This window comes from Hylobates moloch, unplaced genomic scaffold, assembly GCF_009828535.3.
Source record: "Hylobates moloch isolate HMO894 unplaced genomic scaffold, HMol_V3 SCAFFOLD_6, whole genome shotgun sequence".
Lineage (NCBI taxonomy): Eukaryota > Metazoa > Chordata > Mammalia > Primates > Hylobatidae > Hylobates > Hylobates moloch.
Genome location: NW_026652281.1, coordinates 72,840,425 through 72,859,210, shown reverse-complemented (window position 1 = coordinate 72,859,210; position 18,786 = coordinate 72,840,425). Strand labels below are relative to the sequence as shown.

General features: G+C 41.3%; 2 protein-coding genes across 3 annotated transcripts in view; one reads left to right on the top strand and one right to left on the bottom strand.

Annotated features, from left to right (window-relative positions):
* The first annotated feature begins 1,171 nt into the window (after positions 1–1,171).
* THUMPD1 (THUMP domain containing 1) lies at positions 1,172–9,321 on the top strand. Of its 2 annotated transcripts, none has more exons than XM_032157048.2 (5): positions 1,172–1,480; positions 3,911–4,085; positions 5,036–5,284; positions 5,703–6,129; positions 7,485–9,321. In XM_032157048.2, the coding sequence occupies exons 1-4, from the start codon at positions 1,250–1,252 to the stop codon at positions 6,107–6,109; spliced, it is 1,062 nt and encodes a 353-aa protein (XP_032012939.1). In that variant the 5' UTR covers positions 1,172–1,249; the 3' UTR covers positions 6,110–6,129; positions 7,485–9,321. The 2 variants fall into 2 exon arrangements, with proteins under 2 accessions (XP_032012939.1, XP_032012938.1); XM_032157047.2 differs by lacking the exon at positions 7,485–9,321 and adding an exon at positions 6,635–6,689 and having other exon boundaries at positions 1,188–1,480.
* A 663-nt stretch (positions 9,322–9,984) lies between these two features.
* Positions 9,985–18,786, bottom strand: part of ACSM1 (acyl-CoA synthetase medium chain family member 1) — a 50,825-nt gene continuing 42,023 nt past the window's right edge. The window contains 10 exon segments of the mRNA XM_032156022.1: positions 9,985–10,071; positions 11,232–11,267; positions 11,269–11,352; positions 13,403–13,502; positions 13,599–13,726; positions 14,471–14,569; positions 14,715–14,737; positions 14,740–14,809; positions 15,486–15,609; positions 17,502–17,581. Coding sequence (XP_032011913.1) covers positions 9,985–10,071; positions 11,232–11,267; positions 11,269–11,352; positions 13,403–13,502; positions 13,599–13,726; positions 14,471–14,569; positions 14,715–14,737; positions 14,740–14,809; positions 15,486–15,609; positions 17,502–17,581 — 831 coding nt within the window.

The window sequence follows — 18,786 nt, the reverse complement described above, 5'->3', positions numbered from 1 at the left end:
AAAAAAAAAAATGAGCCAGGGTCCCAGGCCACACGCAAGCTTCTTGAGACCTCTCCTCCTCTGTGCACAGACAAGTGGCTGACTCTGGAGCCCAGGCTGTTGCTTCCCGGTCTGGTAATGAATCCAACATAGTCTGGTGAGTGTAAATATATATATATATATATATATATATATATATATATATATATATTTACACTCACCAGACTATGTTGGATTCATTACCAGACCGGGAAGCAACAGCCTGGGCTCCAGAGTCAGCCACTTGTCTGTGCACAGAGGAGGAGAGGTCTCAAGAAGCTTGCGTGTGGCCTGGGACCCTGGCTCATTTTTTTTTTTGAGACAGAGCCTCGCTTTGTTGCCAGGCTGGAGTGCAATGGCATGATCTTGGCTCACCGCAACCTCCGCCTCCCGAGTTCAAGTGATTCCCCTGCCTCAGCCTCCCGAGTAGTTGGGACTACAGGTGCGTGCCACCACGAGTGGCTAATTTTTTGCATTTTAGTAGAGACGGGGTTTCACCATGTTGGTCAGGATGGTCTCCATCTCCTGACCTCGTGATCTGCCTGCCTTGGCCTCCCAAAGTGCTGGGATTACAGGCGTGAGCCACCGCGCCCGGCCGACCTTGGCCCTTTTTGTAATGCGTTAATTGGCATGAGGAGTCACGAGGGCCCTTCGGGACTGGGCTCAAGGAACACATAAAGGTCAACTTGTTTTTGTGATTGTCTGTTTTTCAATAACTCAAGTACAGGTACAGAGTTATCTGTAACAGTGCTGGATGAATGAATGCCTCAAGGGGCTCATGCAACCTGTTACGGGACTTGACCATTGTGTCCACGTTCAATTGAGTTCAAATTTAATATTTAACTTTTCCTCCATAGTAGGTGGCAGAATTATAGCGAAGGCTGGAGGAACAGGTACCAAGGTTGGGCGGAGGAAGCTACATGGCTGGAGCCAGCTTCAAGGGCTTGGGGAGCCACCGACACCACTTCCAGAATGGCTGCTATGCTGCCTCTACTGGATTCAGGTTGCAGTTGGGAGGCGGGGCGGGAGGCGGGGCTTGGGCGGGTGTCACTCCACCCCTTTGACGATTACAGACCGGACTTAGGACCTGGCGCAGCAAGGAATGAGGCTTGGAGGCGGGATAGAGGAGGCCGTCGCTCATATCTAACGTCATCAGCTCGCGCTGGCGGTAGATGAGGACGCCAACAGCAGCGGAGAAACGTTTTCTCTTTCCTCTCAGCTTGCGCGCACCATGGCGGCCCCTGCCCAGCAGACTACTCAGCCTGGCGGCGGGAAGCGCAAATGCAAGGCTCAGTATGTGCTGGCCAAGCGCGCTCGGCGCTGCGACGCTGGCGGGCCCCGTCAGCTGGAGCCCGGGCTGCAGGGCATCCTCATCACCTGCAATATGAACGAGCGGAAGTGCGTGGAGGAGGCCTACAGCCTGCTCAACGAATACGGCGACGACATGTATGGGCCAGAAAAGGTACCGGTCCCGGGGTGGGCGGGCGAGTCGGCTGCCAGGCCTTGCGGGAGGGATGGCTGCCGGTATGGGCATGCGCGTCTCGGGTTGTCGGCGTGACGGCTGTAGGGGCGTGGCCTCGCTGGCGTTTCCGTCCCTGGTCCTGAGACGTTCGCAGACTGAGGTGCTATCGGTTTTGTGCTTGAAGTGCTTGCACCTTTTCTTTCCATCATTAACCACGGTAGCTCCCATTACTTTTATTTTTATTTTTGTGAGACAGGGTCTCGCTCTGTTGCCCAGGCTGGAGTGCAGTGGCTCGAGGATAGCTCAGGGGATCCTCGACTTCTCCTGCCTCAGCCTCCAGAGTAGCTGGGACTACGGGTGCGCGCCACCACTCTCGGCTAATTTTTGTAAATTGTATATAAGGGGTCTCACTGTTTTGCCCAGGGTAGTCCTAAACCCTACACTCAAGCGATCCTCCCGTCTCTGTCTCTCAAAGTGCTGAGATTACAGGCGTGAGCCACTGAGCCCGGCCTAGCTCCCACTTAAGGATTGCTCATTGAGGGCCAGGCGGTGTGCTGAAGCTTTTTCAGGAACACATTTCTCATGACAGCCTCGTGAAGTTGGAGTAATAATGTGTTTACCTGAAGCAATAATATCTCTGAAATAATAGGTTTACTACTAATGCTAGTTATTGCACTTAAAATACATTTTAGAAAGTAAAAACTTCTACCAGTATCACCTAAAGTCTTACTGTTTGGAAATCATATTACTGGCTTAGAATCTGGACCAATACATACATGCACCCTGAGGGATTAAATGAAGAAGGGTAATACAGAGGGAATTTAAATTCACGACTCATCCTTTACTAGCTTGGGGACTCGGACATGGGCACATTATTTGATGTTGCTGAGCTAGACAAAAAAGAGAATACTTTAAGACTGGCTAGTGAGTTGCTTATGTACATAAAGTACATACTGGTATGTAATAAAGTTTCTGTAAATGTATACAATTATTATTGTGCCTGACTGGCAATTTCATTGGCCACTAGGGGGCAGAGAGCTGGGCAACAAGTACATATCCTGTCTACTCCTGTACTTTGAGCAAATTTTTTTTTTTGGAAGCGGTCTTGCTCTGTCACCCAAGGTGGAGGCTGGAGTACAGTGGCATGATCTTGCTCACTGCAACCTCCACCTTCGGGGCCGAAGCGATCCTCCTGCCTCAGCCCCCGAGTAGCAGGGACTGCAGGCATGTGCCACCATGCCCGACTAATTTTTTGTATTTTTTGTAGAGACGGGTTCTCAGGCCATGTTGTCCAGGCTGATCTCAAATTCCTAGGCTCAAGGGATCCGCCCACCTCTGCCCCCTAAAGTACTGGGATTACAGGCGTGAGCCACCATGCTTGGCCAAAATTATTGAACAATGTATTTCTGTGCCTTGTTCCTTAATAGAACAAGAGTAAGGGTTTTTAATTCTCCAAGTATTTGGTCTAATCTCACCAAAAGGACAGCGTCATGTGAGGCACACAGATACCTGGTCAAGGTGTTAAGGTCCACCCTGAAATGATTGATCTGGTCAGCACGTTTCTCTCTGCCTCAAACTGTCAGGATGCTTTTGAAAACATTTTCAAATTTTACATTCGGTAGTCTGGGGGAATTCCCTCTTCCTCCACATTTTTTTTTTTTTTTTTTTTAATTTTTTTGAGACAGAGTCTTGCTCTGTCACCCAGGCTGGAGTGCAGTGGTGCAATCTCAGCTCACTGCAACATCTGCCTTCTGGGTTCAAGCGATTCTCCTGCCTCAGCCTCCTGAGTAGCTGGGATTACAGGCGCCTGCCACCACATCGGGCTAATTTTTGTATTTTTAGTAGAGACAGGGTTTCACCATGTTGGCTAGGCTGGTCTCGAACTCCTGACCTCAGGTGATCTGCTTGCCTCGGCCTCCCAAAGTGCTGGGATTACGGGCATGAGCCACCACTTCCAGCCTTGCTCCACGTTTTGAAGGGTGTGGTGTCCCAGTTTCGTAAAAAAAGCTTTATTATCAATACTGAGTCAGCTGGGCATGGTAGCTCACACCTGTAATCCCAGCACTTTGGGAGGCTGAGGCGAGTGGATCACCTGAGGAGTTTAAGACCAGCCTGGCCAACAGGGCGAAACCCCATCTCTACTAAAAATACAAAAATTAGCTGGGTGTGGTGGCATGCGCCTGTAATCACAGCTACTCGGGAGGCTGAGGCAGGAGAATTGGTTGAACCCAGGAGGCGGAGGTTGCAGCAAGCCAAGATCGCACCACTGCACTCCAGCCTGGGAGGCAAAGCGAGACTCCATCTTTAGAAAAAAAAAAAACAAAAAAACAATACTGAGCCACCTGCCACCAGGGATTTCACATAAATAATTACTTAGTGTTTAAATGTGAGCTGTTGTGTCATTTCTGCTCATTAGTTTTATGCAAACAGTTTACAGACAAGGATCAGCAGCCCTCTGGAAGTGAGGGAGAGGATGATGATGCGGAGGCTGCCTTGAAGAAAGAAGTTGATGACATTAAGGCATCTACAGAGATGAGGCTAAGAAGATTCCAGTCAGTGGAAAGTGGAGCAAATAATGTCGTCTTCATCAGGACGCTTGGGATAGGTGTGACAAATACTTGTTAAGATTATCGATCTCATAACATCTGGGTATCTTCCTGTCTCAGGGAATACTGCTTACAAAGTGGCTTCTTGGGCATGACTCAGTTAATCATTTGATGGCAGCTTCTGTATACTGTATTAGCAGTTGGCCTGTGGAGAGGTAGAATGGGGTGGTGGATGTAGCATTGGCTTATGAGTGGAAACCTGGCTTTGCTGCTTCCTTCGTATATAACTTAAGGCAGAACTAGAGTGCCAATTCTGTGTAAAAGGGGCAGCTGCTACTCAGCTCCAGCCAGTTGTTGCTGTTTGGGAATGCAGGGCCAGGTATTCGAATTTCTCAAAAGATTTTGAAATCTGGAGGTTTTTGTTTTTCAATGTGGTCAACTAATTCAAAAATTTTCGGAGCAGCCCCAAATAGACTTGTATGTAGGCAGATTGCAGCCTGAGGACCTCCCTTTCGTGATCTTGTGCCCAACATGGTTCTGGGATTCCTCCTGGGTCTGAGATTTAGACTTGTGTGCTAACTTAGCTAATGGATTAATTACATCTTTTAAAGTGACTCACAGATTTTTTTTTTTTTTTTTTTTGTAAAAAAGTGTGTACTGTTTAATGTACTCTGTTGTTACAGGAAAACAACAGCATGGTGTTATGGTTGGATAACTCAGGACATCACAAAAATGTTAACAACAGTGTCTACCTAAACAGTCATTTCTAGTGCAAGCAGTAATAATGATGAAAAGTTAAAATATATTAGATACATTATAGTACATATTAGGCACTGAAGAAATATTGGTTGGAAAGAATGACTAGGTAGATTCATTTAAAATTCATTATGAGAATTTCTTCTGTCAACTTATGTCATTGCCAGTGAAAATTCATTTTAGAGTTCAATCTTTAAGATGTCTGAGAAATTATCTTCTTAACTTTTTTTTTCTGGTTTTTTTTTTTCTTAAGAGCCTGAGAAATTGGTGCATCATATTCTCCAGGATATGTACAAAACCAAGAAAAAGAAGACTCGAGTTATTTTACGAATGTTACCCATCTCAGGCACATGCAAGGCTTTTTTAGAAGATATGAAAAAATATGCAGAAACATTTTTGGAACCCTGGTTTAAAGCTCCAAACAAAGGGACATTTCAGATTGTGTACAAATCTCGAAATAACAGTCATGTAAATAGAGAAGAAGTTATCAGAGAATTGGCAGGTATGTTTCTCTTAGTGATTTTCCATAGGCATTCAATGGTAAATACTTGTTTTTTAAGGATTTTTTTTCTTTTTAAAGATTTAAGGCCTACATTTTTGAGTGTAGAACAAATATATTAAAATGTTCTTAAAATAATATTAACTGATTTCAATATGTCGGATATGAGATTTTCTGGTAGTTAGATAAAGTCTTTTTTAACTCGAAATTGAATTTTGTTTGGAAAAAAAAATTCTTATTAAATGTTGTAGGGTTTCATTTGTGTTTATTTATTGTAAGGGTTCAGAGTATTTGAAGTCCACGTAGAGGAGTGGATTAGTGTATGTCTTGTTTTAACAAGAAACAGAGACAAAAGATTTTTTGTGTCTATCAAATGTAATGGTATCCTCCTCAGCTATGTGTTTTTCTGTTTTTGTTACAGGAATAGTGTGCACCCTCAATTCAGAAAATAAAGTGGATCTCACCAATCCACAGTACACAGTGGTAGTAGAAATCATCAAAGCTGTCTGTTGCCTGAGTGTTGTGAAAGATTACATGTTGTTTAGAAAATACAATCTCCAGGAGGTGGTGAAGAGCCCTAAGGATCCATCACAGCTTAACTCAAAGCAGGGAAATGGGAAAGAAGCTAAATTGGAATCTGCTGACAAATCAGACCAAAACAACACAGCAGAAGGAAAAAATAACCAGCAGGTACCAGAGAATACTGAGGAGCTGGGGCAAACAAAACCAACGTGTAATCCACAGGTGGTAAATGAGGGAGGAGCCAAACCTGAACTTGCAAGTCAAGCCACAGAAGGATCCAAGTCAGATGAAAATGACCTCTCATAGGAAGTCATTTGGTGTTGGAGGTGGGTTTCTCACCTGGGGCTCTACGAGATGTTGCTGGGGCTCCACTTTAAATTGTGACTAAAAACAGTCTTTTGTTTGTATGCTGCATTGTGCTGTTCTCACAGTAGTGAGCAATGATTGCGCAGCCCTGTTAACAGTTTTGTTAGGGATCTTTCAGCCTTTATGGTATTATGTAGAGGCAGACCCATGTGTTGCTGTTGCAAAGAGGGGAGGATAGGAGGGGGATATTGGCCTCTCCCAGGCTCCTTTTCTGCAGTGCCAGCTGACTTACGGGAGTGAACTAACTGTGAAGTAGAAAATCAGAGGGAAGTTTTCATTCTAAGGAGGGAGTTTTTACATGCCACAGCTCAGCTGTCCGCCTGCCACTTTGTTGTAAACATTGCAAAAATGTGGATCATGTAGGTTAGAAGTGATTGTTTAGTGAAGTTTTTGTACTTTTGTGATTTTCTTGTTTATGTCTGTTTTTATTTTTATATATTTTTTTAACATTTGTGTGTAATAAAGCTGACGGTCCAGTGTCGCAATTTTGGAAGGCAAGATGTGAGAGAGAAGAGAACCGTTTTAGGCATAGAGCTACAGACATTTCTGAAAAGGTTGGTGATGAAGAGTTTCAGTCTTCTGAGTATACTTCAGTATACTAGTGCAACAAGGGACACAAAGAAATTCTGTCTTTATAAAGAAAGCTACTTCTCAAGGGTATTATGTGGACTCAGTCCAAGCTGTCCTGTCCCATTGTGCATCGTCTGTGGCATGCAACTTACAAAACTAGCGATTGTAACAATAAATCACAGCCACTTGACAAGAAAGGATATTCATTATTTTCAAATGGCTTTTGGACTATCAAAAACAGGCTTTTGTTAAGAAATCATATTTAGTCAAAAGGTTTAAGAAGCAAATTATTTAGTAGCAGAACTTATCTCAGGAAAGGAAATATGCATAGTTGATGAGAATCTAATAATATTAAAATGCTGGGGCAAGATGCAGTACAAAATTGAAAAGACTTTATTCTCAATAAGTTGATTTACTGATGATATCTCATATGATGCAAACAAGGTTTTGTGTCATTAACTGAAAAGTAGCAGCTTCTCTATCCAGGATGATGAGTCAACAGTTTTCACTAATATTTGTCATGCTGTAGCATTTGTAAGATTTGTAAATGATGAAATTCAAAGAAAACTTTTTCTATTGCTAGGAGCCTCCCAGAACAAAGGCCAATATATAATATTGTGACATCATATCTGATAACCAGAGATCTGTTATCTACACTCCTGGTGCCCCATCAGTCATTTTGCGTTATTAAAAAAAAAGAAAGAAATCCTGATGTTGACATTATAGCACACTGCTTTCTCCACAGATATGCTGATATCAAAAACTTGAAGATACCGTGATGTTCTGAAGAGTGTTACAAAACTGGTTACCTGTATCAAAGACCCATTTATGCAAAAATGTTAAAACAAAACAAAACAAAACAAAAAACACCCAAAACAAAAACCTGGACAAACAGCACATAAACCTCCTGCACCATACAGACATCCAGTGGCTTATCAGAGGAAGCGTTCTCTACAGGATATTTGAATTGAAAGGTGAATTTCCAGAGTACTTACACGAAAACAGCCAGCTTTTGCTGAGTGCTTTGGAAATGAAAAATGACTACAGAAACTAGCCTATTTTGCAGACGTTTTTCATCACATGAACAAATGGACAAGTCTCTGAAAGGTTCTGGGGAAAAAAATTTTTCTTAAAGTGACAAGAGTCTTAGATCTAAAAGGAAACTGACTTGCCACCTTGCCAGAGGAATTCTTGAAATGTTTCTGCAGCCACTTGGACTTGAAAATGAAGGGTGCAACTCTCAAATCTTGCTCTAACCCAGCTGGAGGAACCACAAGACCCAATGAAACAGCATTTTCTCTCCTTTCCCCAGCACTAGTATATAACTTATGAGGAACCCTTGTCTCTGAATCTGCTCAGCTTGAAATTTTGTCTCTGAAGGAAGAGAATGAACTCAGCCCTAGTCTGACAGTCCTAGATTTCTGTGAAATAACAGTATTCTTCAACTTAGTGCTCACACTCACATACCATGAGGGATCTCTGCAGGGGTTTAGGGGTTTCCTGAATTTGAAAGTTTTTTCAAGGCCTATTTTTGGGTAAAACAATTGAAAAGGCAGACACCAACAAAGTGCAAAGTAAACTGTCCAGATTAAGAATATTAAGGAGCTGTAAAGTTAGCTTGTAGAAATGGGCTTATCCTTAAATTTTAAAAAGTTAGGAAGTCCTAAAAATGTTAGGCTTCCTGCACAAGTGGCTATGTTCATTTAATGGCTAGTGAACATGGGAATGTATTTTTATCCTCCTAGTTAGTGGTTCTGTTTGGTAAACCAGACTAGAATGATTTGAGAGGGGCAAAGAGAATAGGCAGGACCTTCTTTCTGTAGCTTTACATATTTAGAATGTTAATACTTAATGACATTGAAGTTACCTTGCAATGATTGATAAGTGGATTACTAATATCATTTAGGGGAATAGGGAGGATAGGATTTTGGTGCCTTCTTCAGCAGACTTGCTCCAAGACAAAGATTCTATTTTGATAATGCAAGACAAAAGGACTCGGAAAAAAAATTGGCCATATGCCTACAGAACATACAACTCTGTGGAACTAAATTGTTTTTACTTTGTGAAAGCTGCTACTTCACGGAAAGATTTTGATTTTATAGTTTGTTTTTAATTGTCTTTTATATTTATTTGTATTTGGTAGGACTCGGTTATTATACAAGCTGTTCTTTCCCAGTTACAAAATCCTGTGTTCGGTTGTAACCTGAACTCATTAAAAGACTTGTTTTCAGGTTTATCAACTGTTTATTTTCACTGACATTTGAGCATGTTATTTTATAAATGACAAGATTCCAGGGTAGGAAGTGAGTGCTTTTTATTCCCCTTTTGTTTTTTCTTTTAAAAAATTACGTCAGTTAAAAAAAATAAAAAATAAAACTGCAGTCTTGTGGTTTAGAAAACTTGTTTAGCTCCATAGAGGAAAGAATGTTAAACTTTGTATTTTAAAACATGATTCTCTAAGGTTAAACCTGGTTTTCAAATGTTATTTTTACTTGTATTTTGCTTTTCGTACGGCCAGATAGCGAGCTTTTTTCATAGTTCCTGATATTTTCAGAAAAATCAAAATAAATTTGTTCCCTAAATATTGGTGTTCTATACTTTTTCTTTCTGACTCTTAGTAAATCTCTTGCTTTACAGTGTATATATATCATAAAATATGTTTATATGTCAAATTATAAAAAATGTCATGGACATGATCCTAAAAAATATAAACAATTTGTTACCCTTGAATAGTTAATATTCCTAAATCCAAGTTTCAGATATTTTACAGTTAATTTGCTTCAAAATGAGCCACAGTAATACAGTACTTTCATTAAACACTTACTGATTTTTGAATTATTTATACTCCTCGTTTTAACAGTATTTTAATATCTTGAAGTTTGGTCTTACAAAGTTGTTAAGTAGAAGAAATTGTCTTGAACATTTAGGATATATCTTTATTTTGAATTAGGCACAAAATAAATGAAATGCAGATTCATTGTGCACTTTCTTTTTCTAAATAATCATTTGACTCCTGCAATTTTAAACACTAGAAACCATTATCATTACCTTTGTCAGTTTGGTTATTAAAACAATTTTCATCCATATATTTTTAGACTTTTATTTACTTTTTAATTTTTAGCTAAGTAGGAAACAAAAACTTAAACCAGGAAGGATCTTAAACATTTTAAGAGAGTGGTCACTGAATTACCAGGAACAAATAGAGAAAGCAATCATACTACTTAACCCTTCAGTTTTTTATCAAGCTATGTTCGTCCCCATTCTTGGTCTCTTAAAACGCTGTGTTTGATTTTCCCAATGATTATCTTTGGGAGTTCTTGAACAAATTCCACAGACAGAAAAACGTCATGAGACATTTGATTCCATTCTTCCAATTGTCAGTGCAATAGGAGAGAGCTTGCATGAAACTCTGAGACTGAATTTTAAAGTCTAGATTATCTTAGCCTAAGCTTATTGAATCTCATAGACACCAGAAACTGTTCTGTTTGTATAGGAAGAGTGACAGTGTAGCTCCATCTTAGGGGTTTTTAGTGCAAATTCACTTAAATGCTTTGCCACAAGAAAGTAAGAATCCCTTTACCCCATTGCTTTCCCCCAGTTCAAACTAGTCCTAGGTCTCTACTGTTCTGGAAAGTGGAGACTACACCTAAATGCAAAAAGAACACTTAGTTCTTGTCTTTGCAGAGCTGGACCGTGGAGATTGGAGAAGATTTTTTAGGGATAATTTGGAATATATACAGTTTTCTGCCCTGACTTGACCTTAAAAATCCTCTTTTTATTCTGTTCTGTCAAAATAAGACTACTACTGTATTTTAAAATGTCCTCAAATAGCCTTTCTGAAAGTCAAAGTTCATTAATTTAGTGAATGTAATGGAGAAATTGTTGAGTAGTTCTTAGGTTGAAATTTACTACCTTTTGACTGAAATGATGCTAACTAAAGTAGAAATTTCATGCAGAGGATTAGTCAATATCAACCAATTCCACCGTTAGAAGGAAACTACAGGGCCATCTTCATGGCCCTTTATATAGTATTCTTAAATCCTTATTTGATGAAAGTTTCAGGAAAGATTTCATGGTTTCTTTGGATATTCTTTCTGAATATTAAATGGGGTCCCTTGATACATACAGGTATGTTCTTTGAATTTATTTGGGTATTAGGGCCAAGAGTCCTAGGATAGATTAGTCAAGTGCTGTCCCTAAAAACAAGGCAGTTGGCCATTCTTGGCCACTGCTTTTCTTATACAGAATAGGACAAATTATTTCTAGAAAGAATCTTAGTAGTGATTCAGTATTGCAGAGTTGATTAAAGACTCTAGTTTATAATGCATTTATACTGTTCTAACAAAACATTTTGAAGTTCTTAGGGCTAAACAAAAGGTGCCCTCTACCGATATAATGAGCTACTATAAAGTCAAAATCCAGTAAAATCTACATTTTAGCTTAGGTCTTAGTTTGGTAACATCCAAACTTAACTTTTGGACAAAATGCTTACCTTTCTTGGATATTTGTAAGGTGCAGTTGATTTTTTTCATGTGATCCTGAAGCTCAAGAGTTACTTTCTCTGGGCTGTAGGACTTAAAGGATGGAGCTAAGACAACAAAAGCTTTCACCACCTGCAACAGAATTTATCTTGCTCTGTTTTTCAGACACATCAAGGATCTGCAACCAATGCTGAACATAGGTACTTACTGTTTGTTAATAGCAGTTTGAGTGATGACTGCAAATGCCAGAGATTGCTTCTGAACAAAGCTTGGATACAGTTACAAAGTGAGGTTTTGAGAATAATTCCAGGTAAATGGTTTGTGAGTATGAGGAGTGCAGCGGTTCAAGAAAGCTAAGTTCTATTTACAGGTCACACATGTATTGATCCCATTTATTACACAGGCAGTCCTTGGTTTATAGATGACCACTTACTCCTTCGAATCTATACCACTAGAAGCATGTAGCAGGGGGACAAATGGAGCTCCCAGAGAATATGTGGGTTCGAGGGAGTTTGAAGAGTCTCAATGGAGGAAGGACTGTATCCTGGGAGATCAAATCTCAGGAAGGGGCCGAGTGTGGTGGCTTACACCTATAATCCCAAAACATTGGGAGGCCAAGGTAGAAGGATAGTTTAAGCTCAGGAGTTTGAAACCAGCCTGGCCAACATAGTGAGACCCCATCTCTATAAAGACTAAAAAGAAAAAATTAGCCAGGGCATGATGGTGCACACATGTAGTCCTAGCGACTCAGGAGGCTGAGGCGGGAGGATCGCTTGAACCCAGCAGTTTGAGGTTGCAGTGAGCTATAACTGCACCACTGCACTCCTGCTTTTGCCTGGGTGACAGAGCAAGTCTCCATCTCAAAACAAAATGAAACAAAAAACTCTCAGGAAAGATTGCTATCTCTATAAGGTCGTTTTTTGCCTCATATTGTTTGCTTCTCTTTGTAATACTGTTTAAAACCTACCAATTAGATAATTACTGAGGTTAGTAAGCATATAAATTAATTATTCATTGTTCATACATTGATTCTAATTGGTGATTACTTCTGCTCTTCAGCTGAAATCATTTATATTGAGAGAATGAGAACATGGCAGCAGGAGGAAACTTTCTGAGAATGGAATAAATGGGAGTGGAGGGGGTATAAGAGGTAAGAGTAGGGCACCCATAGTGTCACTGCAGAGGCTCACTGGTGTGTGAGAGGGAGGTACAGATGTGGGAGAATGCTGAGAGACAAACTGTTTTGAAATTTTGTCACTTGCTGTGTCTGTAGGAAACTTCCATGAGGAAATCAGGAAAATAGGGCTTCTTCCTAGAATTAAGACTATTGTTGTCATTGCCAGAGTTTCCTTTCCATTGGTCCTAAACAGGCTCGTGAGACTTGTTTGGGAAACTGGCCACAATTTTCTATTTGCCTTGTTTCTGTGAGAAAATGTATTCTGAGTTCCATGACAGTTGTCCATTCAGTGAAATCTGCTGCCTATTCAGTGAAATCTGCATATGCTTATGCAGTATCTGTTCCCCCTTTTTAGTAGCTACTGTAGTTTTTCCTATAGAGTATTACCCTAACCTCTCTGGTGGGATTGACACCAACCCCTACCTCCAATGATAGACATATGATCCAAGTCTGGCCGATCAGCGTATACCATTCCCTGAACCACATTGATGAGAGATGTGATCTAAGGTAGGCAAATGCGGTCCTGAGAGTTACTTGAAATGATTGAAAACAGAGCTCTGTCCTTTCCTGGAGGGGTGGAGGGTTGTTAACCTGTGTAAGTCTGGAATTGATTGCTATCAAATAGGAAGAACCTGCTCAAATGGAGCCAGCGTAAAGAACAGCAGAGCCAAAAATGGAGAGAGACTAAGACTTGCCAACCTTACATGAACCCTTGGATGTGGCTGTACTTGAATACTTGTCATTTATATGAGCCAAATGTCTTTTTCTTTTTTTTAACTTAAGGCAGTTTGAGTTGAGTTTCTGTCACTTGCCTTCAAAAGAATCCTAATAGCTCCCCTTTGGGACGCAACTTATTGTAAAGTTGGTTGCCTGATTTATATTTTGGCCAAATGCATGCCTCATAGTGAGAATTAAATGACCACTTTTGGTTCAGCCTTTACCATGGTCAAATGGACAGAACTCAAAAATATAAAGTTGCTACTTTAATTAATGACATTCATCTACCACCCCACGGATTGGATATGGACTACTGACAACAGCCGATTCGACAACTGCTGGGTGCTCAGCAAGCGCACTCTCCACTTCAAATGGCCCAATACGGTACCTGAAAAGGAAAAGAAGCCTTTGACCACCACATCCTCCAGTAGGAGATCTCCCTCCCTGTCAATCCTTGCCTCTTAAGAGTGCCAAATCTACAAACCTAGAGGAAATAATGACATCATCAGCTCTGCCGACAAACCAGAAATACCCATCACTGTCCATCATTCCTCTGTCTCCAGTGACGTAAAAATCTCCCCTTACCGTGGCAGCAGTTTTCTCTGAACTGTCCTAGGAATCAAAGATGACATCTGGGGATTAGTTTGGTCAGAACAGAGATGGGTATGGCACTCATTAAGTGACAAGTACATTACAAATTGTACTTCTAAAGGAAATTATGTATTTTATATTTTGAGACAGAGTCTCTTTCTGTTGCCCATGCTGGACTGCATTGGCTTGATCATAGCTCACTGCAGCTTTGACCTCCCAGGCTGTAACAATCCTGTCGCCTCAGCCTTCTGAGTAGCTGGGACCAAAGGCATGTGCCACCACACCTGGCTAATTGTTTTATGTTTTTGTAGAGACGGGGTCTCGCTATGTTTCCCAGGCTGGTCTTGAACTGTTGGGCTCAAGCCACCCTCCCACCTCAGCCTCCCAAAATGTAGCGATTACAGGCATGAGCCACTGTCCCTGGCTGGAAATTAATTTTTTTAAAAAGGTAGTTCCTAGTATAAGATATAAAAGGTCCCAAATAGTATAATAAAAAGCCCCTCTTCCACCTCTAGCACCCCCCAACTGCACCCCCATCCTACCCTGTCCAGTTTTCCTTTCTGAGGATAACCGCTGCAACCAGTTTGTTACATTTGGAATTTCATCTTTATAGTACTTAGGTGATAGGTGATGGGCTCTGCATTTTACTGCTGATGAAATAGATTTTGTTGCTTGCCTGAGGTTACATGGCAAGACATGGTGGAAATGAAATTTGGACCGAGGTTTGTATTAAGGCATGACTAGCGCTTTCTATCCTCATATCACATATTCAGAGAAGAAGCAGAAGGGCTGTGTAGACTTTAGTCTGAGGGCAATTTCCCCTTCTTTGCCAGGTGGTAGAACATTGCCATTTTCATCTATAATCTAGAATGAAAGAAACAATTGATTTTCTTCAAATTTTCTTTTCACAAAATGAAAGCAGGTTGTGAATAGTTGTACAGTGAATAGCAGAAAACTGTAAAACGTTCTTTCTGCTTTATTGAACCAGTCAGATATTTTCTCAACCTACCTGGACATCATAGTGCAGCATTCTTGCCCCATTGAGCCTGGTTTAATTTTTTGTCCTTTCTGATCGGCACAAATTATTCCCATTGAGAGGACAAACTTTGCATAAGTAGACAAAAATTCATTTTCTGAAACTATACCATGACAATGAAACTTAAGATTCAGTTTGGACTGATTTTCCCAGTATTTAAGCACACCTTCTGAAATACACTATTTGAGACCAGTAGTTCTCAAACATGGGTGTGCTTTAGAATCAAATTGGAGATTCTGGAGCATTGTTGAAACACAGATTTATGGGCCTCATCCCAGAGTTTCTAATGCATTAGGTGTGGAGTGGGGTCCAAGAATTTGCATTTCTACCAAATTCCCAGATGATGCTGATGTTGCTGGTTTGGGGACCACACTTTGAAACCTACTCCTTAGACTCCATTAAGTGCACCTTGGAATAAATTCCCCACAGAGGCTCTCAGATGATTCTTCCCAGCACAGTTGGAAAGATGAGCTGCTCAGTTCTGAGCCTCACCCGCCTGCTAAAGCCCCTGAGATTTCTCCTGCATGAGGGGGAGGCAGGAATGATGGAATAATAATCATCACCCCTTTAGCAAAACCTAACTGAGCAGTTTGCAAGCTTTGGTAGCTACTGGCAAGATGAGGTATACTGGGAAACTGTAAAAATTTAGAGTGGGATGGAGGCGCTTCAGGGGCTCAGGTTGAAAATCCTGGGGCAGAAAGGCCCCCAAATATACTAAACATAAATGTTGCCCTTTAAATATACCACTTCCGTCTATCCATAGCACTCATGTAGCTCCAGCCCAGTTTGTGCTCTCCACTGCTCCAGCACCTCTGGGGTGAGTGCCTCCCCTCCTGTCAAGCAGTGCCGCAGCCTCTTGAATTTATATCTGGAGAGACAGAGTTGCATGGGGTCTTTTTGAGAGGAACCTGAGTGGTTTCCCTGCAAGATAATTAGGACATTCAAGCAGCAAGCACAGAAGCTAGGAGAGGCAAGTCTTAGGAAAGTTCATTCAACAAATACTTGTTGAACACCTACTGTATTGCTAGACATTGTTCTAGGCATATGGGGCACATTAGTGATTATAACAAAAATTTCTGACAGGTTACGTTTTAGCAGATGGAGGAGAACTTAGCTATTAAAGGTGTTAAAAGGTGGGAGAAAATGCTATTAATGATACTAAGTGCTTATTACAAGCCACATGATATAGCAGCTGGTACTGATTGAGCAGTTGCTAGGTTATAAGGGCTTTAGAAGCTTTCTTAGACTCCTCTCAACCCCTACTTTACACATGAGGACATTGAGACTCAGGGAGTTTAAAGAACTTGCCCAAGGCCTTCCAAATAATAAAGGGCTGAGTTGATACTCATGATACTCTGTACCAGGCACCTCCCACTTGTCAAGGTGATCTCACCAAGCAAGTCACTTACATTAAATTCTCATCACAGCCTTGTGAGGTGGCTCTTAATCCTCTCTTATAGATGGAGTTGATGGAGGCTTAGTAAGATTATCTTGAGTGTCCAAGGCCACACTATTAGTAAGTAGTGGGGCCCTGCCTGTTTGATTTTGAGCTTAGCTTTTAACCACTGGCCTTACTGAAGACAGGTGAGAAAGCCTAGAACAGCTTGCTTCTCAAACACTGAGGCCCCAGATGAACAGAGGACGTGGGTGGAACACAAATCATATGCATTCAGAATAATCATTGAATAGTCCCTGAATTACTATTGAAATGTGAGCAAGATGCTCACATAGGACCAAAGGCGTTGACACTGACTAGGAAAAGAGAAGATTTGTATTTGCATTATTGTCTTGCATAGCACTTTCCCTCTTGGGCATCCACACTTTGGTGGCAAAAGAGGATGGACAAGCCTGCACTTCTTAAATTGCTCCTCTCTTCCTTTCTCTCCTCATGTATTGAGTTTGAATTAAACAAATATACATTGTAACTCTACTGGATGTTCACGTAGTTTGGCTAAATTGAATATAACCTTCAAGTCAAACTTTGTTAGCTTCTCCTCAAGGCAGTATAAATATGCTTTTCTTTCTTTTTTGAGGTCTGGTTCTAAATGACAGTGTTTCTTAAAAGTAGTACTAGAGGATAAATTTTTTTATAGTTCTGGGACTATAGAGCTCTGGTTGTCCCTGGAAAAATGTCCAGTTGTCCTAGAGGATATTCCAGTGGTTTGTAGACTAGGGGACAATTTTGCCCCCCAGGAGACATTAGGCAGTGTCTAGGGACTATTTTTTTTTTGAAATGGAGTCTTGCTCTGTTGCCCAGGCTGGAGTGCAGTGGCACAATCTTGGCTCACTGCAACCTCCACCTTCTGGATTCAAGCGATTCTCCTGCCTCAGCCTCTGAAGAGGCTGAGATTACAGGCGTGTGCCACCACGCCTGGCTAATTTTTGTATTTTTAGTAGCGACAGGGCTTTGCCATGTTGGCCAGGCTGGTCTTGAACTCCTGACCTCAGGTGATCTGCCCGCCTCAGCTTCCAAACTGTCGGGATTACAGGTGTGAGCCACTGCGCCCAGCCTAGGGACATTTTTGATTGTCACAAATGGCGGGGAGGAGGTGCTACTGGCATTGAGTAGAGTCTTGGGATGCTGCTCAATATCCTGTAATGCATACGACAGCCCCCTCAATGACACAGAATTATTGGTTCAAAATGTCAGTAGTGTTAAGACTCAGAAAGTCTGGGCTGCCCTGTGCTGAAAAGGGGATATCTGTGATGCTGGATGGTAGCTATCATTTGTGGTTCAAGTGGAAATTTCTGCCCAAGTACCTCTTAAGGTCTTTTTGTAGAAGCATCTGGTACATGGTGGGAGGGCTGCACAGGGTCATGATGGGATAAGTGATAAGTGTCTGGATGATGGAGAAAGACACAGATGTCAGAAGCGGTCAGTGAAAGGCTATGACTGGAGCTGATATCTACACCCTGTCATTCTCTTCCATTAACGTGCCCATCCTGTGGTCACTACTAGGAATAAGAAAACAAATATTTATTTCTGAGGGCTCTGTTCTGTTCCATTGGTCTATATCTCTGTTTTGGTACCAGTACCATGCTGTTTTGGTTACTGTAGCCTTGTAGCATAGTTTGAAGTCAGGTAGCTTGATGCCTCCAGCTTTGTTCTTTTGGCTTAGGATTGACTTGGCAATGCAGGCTCTTTTTTTGATTCCATATGAACTTTAAAGTAGTTTTTTCCAATTCTGTGAAGAAAGTCATTGGTAGCTTGATGGGGATGGCACTGAATCTATAAATTACCTTGGGCAGTATGGCCATTTTCACAATATTGATTCTTCCTACCCATGAGCATGGAATGTTCTTCCATTTGTTTGTATCCTCTTTTATTTCATTGAGCAGTGGTTTCTAGTTCTCCTTGAAGAGGTCCTTCACATCCCTTGTAAGTTGGATTCCTAGGTATTTTATTCTCTTTGAAGCAATTGTGAATGGGAGTTCACTCATGATTTGGCTCTCTGTTTGTCTGTTATTGGTGTATAAGAATGCTTGCGATTTTTGCACATTGATTTTGTATCCTGAGACTTTGCTGAAGTTGCTTATCAGCTTAAGGATATTTTGGGCTGAGATGATGGGGTTTTCTAGATACACAATCATGTCATCTGCAAACAGGGACAATTTGACTTCCTCTTTTCCTAGTTGAATGCCCTTTATTTCCTTCTCCTGCCTGATTGCTCTGGCCAGAACTTCCAACACTATGTTGAATAGGAGTGGTGAGAGAGGGCATCCCTACTCATCTGACAAAGGGCTAATATCCAGAATCTACAATGAACTCAAACAAATTTACATGAAAAAAACAAGCAACTCCATCAAACAGTGGGCGAAGGATATGAACAGACACTTCTCAAAAGAAGACATTTATGCAGCCAACAGACACATGAAAAAATGCTCATCATCACTGGCCGTCAGAGAAATGCAAATCAAAACCACAATGAGATACCATCTCACACCAGTTAGAATGGTGATCATTAAAAAGTCAGGAAACAACAGGTGCTGGAGAGGATGTGGAGAAATAGGAACACTTTTACACTGTTGGTGGGACTGTAAACTA

What these genes read in the sequence shown, in the direction of transcription:
- THUMPD1 (XM_032157048.2), top strand. Translation starts at nt 1,250, where the DNA reads ATGGCGGCCCCTGCCCAGCAGACTACTCAGCCTGGCGGCGGGAAGCGC. An exon ending in CATCAGGACGCTTGGGATAG is followed by an intron (nt 4,086 to 5,035) that starts GTGTGACAAATA and finishes TTTTTTCTTAAG; the next exon opens with AGCCTGAGAAATTGGTGCAT. An exon ending in AGTTATCAGAGAATTGGCAG is followed by an intron (nt 5,285 to 5,702) that starts GTATGTTTCTCT and finishes TTTTTGTTACAG; the next exon opens with GAATAGTGTGCACCCTCAAT.